At 61.0% G+C, this 7,921-nt stretch overlaps 1 protein-coding gene across 5 annotated transcripts in view; it reads right to left on the bottom strand.

The window, feature by feature from the left end:
- Positions 1-7,921, bottom strand: part of RARG (retinoic acid receptor gamma) — a 71,205-nt gene that overhangs the window by 44,700 nt on the left and 18,584 nt on the right. For 3 of the 5 annotated variants that reach the window (XM_026660697.2, XM_026660693.2, XM_026660694.2), the window contains exon 2: positions 248-701. In XM_026660697.2, coding sequence (XP_026516482.1) covers positions 248-437 — 190 coding nt within the window. In that variant the 5' untranslated portion in view covers positions 438-701. The remainder of the gene's footprint in view (positions 1-247; positions 702-7,921) is intronic. The other 2 variants (XM_026660695.2, XM_026660696.2) reach the window with 1 other exon arrangement.

The following is a 7,921-nucleotide window of genomic DNA, read 5'->3' as shown; positions in this document are numbered from 1 at the left end:
TAACCCCTTCGCATCTGGAGCTAGCCCCACTCACTGCAACATGGCACCACAAGTCCCAGCATCACTCCCATCTCAGCCTCCATCCCATGCCAACCCGCCATCAGCTCACTGTGGGCTATTGCCAGCCCCGCCACCATGCAACATCACAGCCTCACAGCTTCTCGTGGTGCCCCTAAACAATGATGAACCCCCCCTCCCTCAGCGCAGCCCCCCCCCCCCCCAGCCCCGCCGAGCCCCGGGTACTTACACAGAGACGCCATCTCCTTGGGCAGGTCAGTGTGGAAGCCCCGGAAGTAGCCTGCACTGGTGAGCACCTCGAAAGGGGGTGAGCCCCGGATGCTGCTGGAGAAGGCGAAGGGGTAAACGGTGGGGGGGAAACCATTCATGTGGCCCAGCGGGGTCCCGCTGGGGCAGACCCTCTCCTTGTTCGCTGCCATGGCGGGGGAGGGCCAGCGGGGGGGGGGGTCGTCAGTCTGCTATGGAGCGACACCTGGCACCGACCCGTTTTCAGCACCGGCCGAAGATCCTGGTGGTATCAGTCGCCCCCACGGTGAGCCCGCCATGGCCCCCGGGCATCTCCCTTGAAAGACGCAGGGGGTAGTGGGGTTGGGGTGTCCTCCACCAGGATTTATCCCCCCACGCCACCGGCGTTCCTTCGTCCTGCCTTCGGAGAATCCGGGGCATCCGCTGGGCCTTCCTGGCTGCGGGAGAAGAAGGACAGAATGAGACGGTGCCGGTGAAACTGCCAGCCAGCCCCTCCCTGCCCGGTGGCGGAGCTCAGCACCACGCTGCCGCTTGGCACAGATGCCAGGGCAGGGCGAGCGAGAGCCGATGAGCCAGCCAGGGGCCTCGGCCCCCTGGAGCCTGGCTACACTGCACGGGCACTGCCAGCGCCCAGACTCCCAAAACCCTGCAATGGGGGAGAGGGTGGGCAGGAAACTGGGGGCAGGGGGCAGGGCCTGGCCTGGCCTGGAGGGTCGGTGGCATCCTGCCAGGCTGCCCTGAGGGAAGAAGAGCAGCTGCAACCCTCCGAGCCGCTCCAGGTCCAGGCACGGCAGGGCTCCAGGGCCGAGTTTTCCACAGGGCCCCGCACCCAGCAGCTCCCGCTGGGCCTTGCGAGCTAGATTTGCACCCAGGACGCTGGCCCCAGGAAGCCCAGGGCTCTGGGACAGCGCCAGCTTGGTCAGGGCACTCCTGACCCTGCGAGGGAGGTGGGGATAGCCCAGGAGCTCAGAGCACACACATAAACACGCACACACCCAGTACAGGCATGTACACACTCACACAGGCCTGTGCACGCAGCACAGACACAGGGAAAGCAGCCCTCCCCCCCCCCCCCCCCCGCACAGGCTCTGTGTCTCTCAGCTCCCAACCCCACCCCATGTGTAACAGCCCTGATCCCAGCCCAGCCCCTGCTGGAGGGTGGGGGAGGGGGGGTAGAGTTGCCAACCCTCCAGGATTGTCCTGGAGTTTCCAGGGTGCAGTGAGGATGGGCAGCGCCGTTAATACACCAGGGATCTGGCCTGGCACTGCCCCCGAGTGTCGCCCCCCCCCCACTGGCCGTGGCCCACCCGCCCCCCCCCCCCCCCCCCCCCCGGCGAAAACCCGCCCCCCCCCCCCCCCCCCCTCCATGGGCCAGCCTGTGAGTCCCCAGTGCATCATGGGAGACCAGTGACAGCACTGCCCCCATGGGCCTCCCTGTGAGCCCCTAGTGCATCATGGGAGAGCAGAGGGGCTCAGCTGGAGGGGGCACTTCCAGATGTGCAGAGCAGAGAGCATGCTGGGAACACAGCTGTCCCAGCATGCTCTCTGCCGGGGTGTGTGCCGCGCAGGGCTTCGGGTACCCATGGAAGCCAGTCCCGCCCTGATTACGGAGGGCTGGATGGCTCTGCAGGCGCATGGGAAGGGTGATCTGGAGGCCAGCTCAACCAGTAGCCTGTGACCCACGGTGCCCCCAAATATCCAGCCCCACCTGAGGGGAGGGGCATGCACCCCAGAGGACTGGGGTTGGGTTGGTGAAGGTTCAAACTGGCTTTGATAGGCTCATTAGTATGTGCCTGGCCCCCCACCTCAGTCCATAGGTCTCAAGCAGTTTGCAACAGATGGGGAGATTGAGGCCCAGCGAGGGGGAGGGACTCACCTGAGGTCACCCAGCAGAGCTGAGAATAGGACCCAGGAGTCCTGCCCCCTCCCCCGACAATCCTGTGCCCTAACTCACGGCTCAAGTAGGGTTGCCAGCCCTCCAGGATTGTCCTGGAGTCTCCAGGCATTAAAGATTATGTCATGTGATGAAACCTCCAGGAATACGTCCAAGCAAAATTGGCAACCCTACACTGCTGCCCTGGGAGCCGAGGAGGTTTATTGCAGCCAAGTGGGTTTGAACGCCCCCTGGCTCAGAAATGCATGAACAGGAGAGACCTAGACCGGCAAGCAGATCAGACCTAAACACAGGGTCCAAACGACACCCCCCGCCCCCACTCACAAACACACACAAAAACACACACACACACGTACCAACTCACATGCACATGAACAGCAACTCACATGCACAAACACACCCTGACTCATACACACGAACACCAACTCTCTCGCTCACACACACACACACACACACACACACCCCTGACCCAGGGTGTGCATTTAAAATCCCCATCCAGATCTATAATTTGATGGCAGCCCCCACATCCCAGTGGAGAAACCTCGGGTCCAGCCCCGGGCCACCAAACGGCGCCATCGGACCCCAACCCAGGCCCCCTCCCGCCGCCTCCGGACAAGGCCCTGATTTGTCCCCGCGCCGTGCTGGCCCTTTAAGCGGCTCCGCACAAGGGCGCGCGTGTGTCTGTGTGTTTTTCCTTTTGAACCGGGGCCAAAGGCAGGCGATTTTTTGTGCTTTTACCATATGATTTAAATCAAGAGTCATTTCAGGTTCCCAGATAAATGGAGCTTATGTTCTCGATGCCAGCGCTCGTCTGGGCTTGGCTCACCCTGCATCGGCGCGGCCTGTACCACCCCGGGGGCAGAATGCGAGCTCGTCACATCTTCCACATGGAACACTACACCACAGCCCTAATTCACAACAGCCGCCTCTGCGGCTCCTGCTCCCCCCCCCCTCGCCTCTGCTGCTTGTTTTCTGTCCCCCCCACCCCACCCCTTTGTTCGGGCTCCCGCACTCGCTCCCTGGGGTGATCTTGCCTCACCCTAGTTTGAAGCCCTTTTGTACAGCTCCTCGGCTGGGAGGTGAGGGCAGGGAGGTGGCGGGTAGCATGGCAGCCGTGGGAAATGGGTGAAAGGGGATTGCTGGCATCATGCCTGGGGGGAGCGGAGGGGCAGTGGCTGGCACGATCACGGTGAACAACAGAGCCGGGCTGGCACAAGGAAGGGACGTGGCAGAGGGGTTGGCATGCTGGTGGGGAGTGCCATGGAGATAGTGCTGCCCAGCCCAGTAACAGCAACTGGCACAAGGATGGGGAATAGCAGAAAGAGATAGCGAATGGCAGAGGAATGACTGGCAGAGGAGAAATGGCCACAGACGAGGGAGAGGCCCAGGTGCTCGGTCTCGGGGAGCGGGGGAGAGGCTGTGCTTGGATTGGGGGGGGGGGTCTACCTCATCTCGCTGCAGAGAAGAGAGGCCCTGATGCTCACCCCAGTGGTGGGGGACTGTAGTCACCCAGTAGGGAAAGTTGCTTCTTCCCCTTCTGATCTGGGGTCACAGTTTGCCGGGGGCTTCCTTGCTTTGAGCCCCACGGGTCAGACCCGGGCCCACAGGGCAGCCAGGGAGTAAATGTGGCCCCATCCCCGTGCAGGTGCACCCCCGCACCTCTGTCCTACAGGCCCAGGGCACGGAGATCCAAGCTGTCCCTAGGGATGATCTGCCATGTGGTGCCCCCCACTGGTGAGCGTGGGAAGCTGGAGTGTTGAGCCGGGCAGGAGACTGGAGGATATAAAGGGGAGGAAACTAGCGTCCCCTGAGAAGGATGCTAATGTGCGTCATGCATGCTGGCGCAATACGGCGGGGACGATGGTTGCACACCGGCTGGGATTCCCCCCTCTGGGGGCACTGACATGCGGAAAGCACCCGCTACCTACGAGCTTCATGTGTGAGCTTCCCCACAGCAGTGCCCAGCCAGGGAGCCAGCGCTGCGAGCTTCCCTGCAGCAGTGCCCAGCCGGGACGCCAGCACTGTGAGCTTCCCCGCAGCAGTGCCCTGACATGACTCTGGCAGGCACGCAGCACAGCAGCTCCAGGGAACAGCCCAGCTGCGCACACGTCCCTAGAGCCAGTCGTCTCTCCGAACTGGCCTGTGCACACATCCTACTGGGGCGGGAGGATGGTGTTGGGTGCCTTTAAAAATCCCAGAGCTCGCTGGCCCACAGCTCGGAGGACCCTGCCAAGCGGCCTGTGCAGTGAAAGCCATGAGATTTCAAGTGAGCCGCTCACGTAAGGGCTTCGTTTCCGTAAGCTTTTCCATATGTGAGGGCCTCTCGGAGCCCGTGTTCCAAAAATAAACGTGCTGTCAGGCCGAGGTGTCCAGCCCATGGAAACCAGCAAGAGAACCAGCTCACAGATACCCCTCTGCAGAGAGAGGGCCCCCTGCTTTCTCTCCAGACGCTGGGGGGGGCGGCGGGGGGGGGGGGGGGGTCAGCTGTGGTGCTGCTTTCCAACCACTTTGGGGATGACAGGTTACATCCAGGCAGAGGCGGCCTCCAAAGCGTCACGAGTTTGCCATTCTCAGCCGGAACACAGCGAGGTCACACTCAACGGCGCTGGCTTCTCCCACCCTCGGCATGGTGCAGACAAGGCCCTTGCCCCAGCCTTGGAAAAGCCCAGAGGAGGTTTCGCTCCGTGTGTCTGAGGGGAGTGGATGCTTGCAGCAAACCCAGGCTGTTCGGGTAGGCCTCACAACACGTGCTTGCCAGTACAGCTGTCCCAGCAAAGGACCCCAAGGGTGGACGTAGCGTCGACCGGCAAAGCCGCACCGTGCACTGGTGTCGCTTATTCTAGCCTCCAGCATCCGCTGCACCAGGGGCTTCTGCCAACGCAGCGACGCCAGCCAGGGATCCCACCTCTTCACGCTGTAGGGCTGACCCGGCCTTTGACGCTAACCTCCTTGGCGTGGCCACCGCCCACGCTCAGCCCAGACTGGAGGGAGCCTCATATCTGCTATGACCCCTTTCTGTATTGCGGGAGTGCCCAGAGGCCCTCACCCAGACCAGAGCACAGCTATGCCAGGCGCTTCCCATCCACAGAGCGGGGAGGAGACAATCTGAGGAACCAAGCGCGGGCGGACGGGGAAGTGGCTCGCCAGAGCAGGTCAAACCCAGGTCTGCCCCGGCCCAATCTGCCCAGTTCGGCCTTCGGGGTCTGGTCCGTCAGAGCAGCCTGGGCTGTGATGTTCATCTGGGGAGGCCGAGCAGCCTGCGGCCAGAGCCCTACTCAAACCCAGGGATGCATTTTTTGGTAACAGAAAAAGAGAGACGTGGATTTTCCGCCCGCCTCGCTCCCAAGGGATGGGACGCAAACGTCCCCCCTCCAGCCCCATCCGCCCTGGGGCTGCCGCTGCGTGTGGTGCCTGGGATAACAGTGCCAGCGCTTTCCGCGCTGCTTCTGCGCTAGCGAAACGAACCAGTGTGAGCACCCCAGGCCAGCTCCTCAGAGGTATTCGTGCACCGAACTCTGGGAGTTAGGCACCTCTGTGCCTCCGAGGAACTGGGCCCAAGTGCTCAGAGCCTCCACTGCAATGGGGCTTAAGAGCCAGTGCCCTTTTGCCCCCTTTCCGACCCGTTTGACTGGCAATGCCCTCTGGGTACCTGACGCCGGGGAGGCCGGGAGATCTGGCGGGACTTTGGGCTGGGGGGCAGGAAAACAGTCAGACGTTTCCAGGGGGCTCCGTGCTGGCCATGGGGAACAGCTCTGAACCCAGCCGAAAGCACATCTACTCCAGCACACCTGGGAACCCAGAGCCCTCGGAAGGGACGTTTCTCTGGAGCAGACAAGCTGCTCGCTCTGAGCCACGTGCATGTGAACGGGGGGCTCTGGGCAGCGGAGTCCGGCGAGGTCCCAGTGCACCCTGGGACAGCCGGGCTCAGCACGGACTGTCACTCCCTGCTAAGAACATAAGAACGGGCGTACCGGGTCAGACCAAAGGTCCATCTAGCCCAGTATCATGTCTGCCAATAGTGACCAATGCCAGGTGCCCCAGAGGGAGTGAACCTAACAGGTAATGATCAAGTGATCTCTCTCCTGCCATCCATCTCCACCCTCTGACAAACAGAGGCTAGGGACACCATTCCTTACCCATCCTGGCTAATAGCCAGTAATGGACTTAACCTCCATGAATTTATCCAGTTCTCTTTTAAACGGTGTTATAGTCCTAGCCTTCACAACCTCCTCAGGCAAGGAGTTCCACAGATTGACTGTGCTGCTACTTAAGCCATGGGGTTAATGCAGCTGGGGGTCGGCTGACAGACACAAAGACTGGGGCCGAGCCGTGCGTGGAGGCAGGTGTATTTCCCACTGAGCGCCGGACACAGCCACTCTCCACTGGGGCCAGGGCCTGGCATTGGAAGGTGCCATTCCGCTGGCCCCCCTCCAGACCCTAATGGAGCTCAGGGTGCCACACACACACACACACACACACACACACACACACACAGAGGCCAGGAACAGAACCCATGTCTCTGCATCCTAATCTAAGGCCCCAGCCACTAGGCCATGCAGCTGATCTTGGGTTTCCAGTCTGTCTAGGACCCCCCCTCCAATACTGTGGTGTCCAAATACCTCTCAGTCTTTAAAGGATTTCTCCTCCCAACCCCCCCTGTGAGGCAGGGCAGGGCTCCCATTGTGCAGATGGGAAAACTGAGGCTCAGAGCAGCTATGATGCAGATCCTCAGTGGTGCCTAAATACCTTGAAGCCAGGCCTCGGGCTAGCGTCCGTTTTTCCTCTCTGCCCTAGGCCAGCTCCTGACCCTGTTGAACCCCACAGGATTGCTGACAGCGATTTCAATTTGCCCCTGTGACCCACCGCCGCCCGCTCCACACCCTCCCCGTCAGGACGCTGGCAGCGCCGCTAGCAGAGGTGGAGTGCGGCACATTCCAGCCTAACCCCCTTGCCACGGCGTCCTCCAGAAATATTTCCCCTCTGGGGTTTGCAAGCCGTTCCAGCTTGCAGGGTGGGGTGGGGTGGGGGATTTTCGGGAGGTGGGGAGGGGAGGCCGGGTGGAATCCACTGAGCTGGGCTCTGCTTTGGGTTTGTGTTTTTTGTTTTGTTTGTTTAAAAACTACTTGAAGGTGGGAAAATAAATACAGATTTTCCACTTTCCCAACAAACTGTTCCTGGCAAGGGAGACAATAATTAGACTGTAATGGGGGCTGTGGGTGGCGGTGGGGGAGGCAGTAGGTTAGGGCTGTGGGGAAAGGGATTTGTAAGGGAGAGACGGGAATTGCCACCCAGGGAAGTCTGGTCTCTTAGCGCTGGCACTGCAGGAGCTGGATTTCCAGAGAGGCTCTTCAGAAAAGTCGGCCAGTGGCGGGGAGCTCTTAGCACCATTGGGGCCCTTAGAGAGGGGGTGGGGGTCTGGGAGCCTGGACTCCTGGGTTCGGTGCCTGATTCTGCAAGGGGCAGGGTTGTCTGGAGTGTGTATGTCGGTGAGGGTGTGTTGGGGTTGGGGTGTGTGTAGATGAATCACTGTGTATGTCTGTGGGGCTGGTGTGTGCGTGTGTGTCGATCTGTGTGGTTTTGTTGGGGTTGGTGTGTTTGTTGATGAGTCTGTGCTGAGGTTGGTGTGTGTGTGTGTGTGTGTGTGTGTGTGTGTTGGGATATGTGAGTGTAAATATTGGTGTGTCTCTGTTGGACTGGTATGAGTGTTGGAGTGTTGTGTTGATTGGGGGTGTTGGCGTGTGTCTATGTTGAGCTGTGTGTGTG

Source organism: Terrapene carolina, unplaced genomic scaffold (assembly GCF_002925995.2).
Source record: "Terrapene carolina triunguis isolate 2854851 unplaced genomic scaffold, T_m_triunguis-2.0 Scaffold836, whole genome shotgun sequence".
Lineage (NCBI taxonomy): Eukaryota > Metazoa > Chordata > Testudines > Emydidae > Terrapene > Terrapene triunguis.
This window is presented reverse-complemented; position numbering and strand designations above follow the sequence as displayed.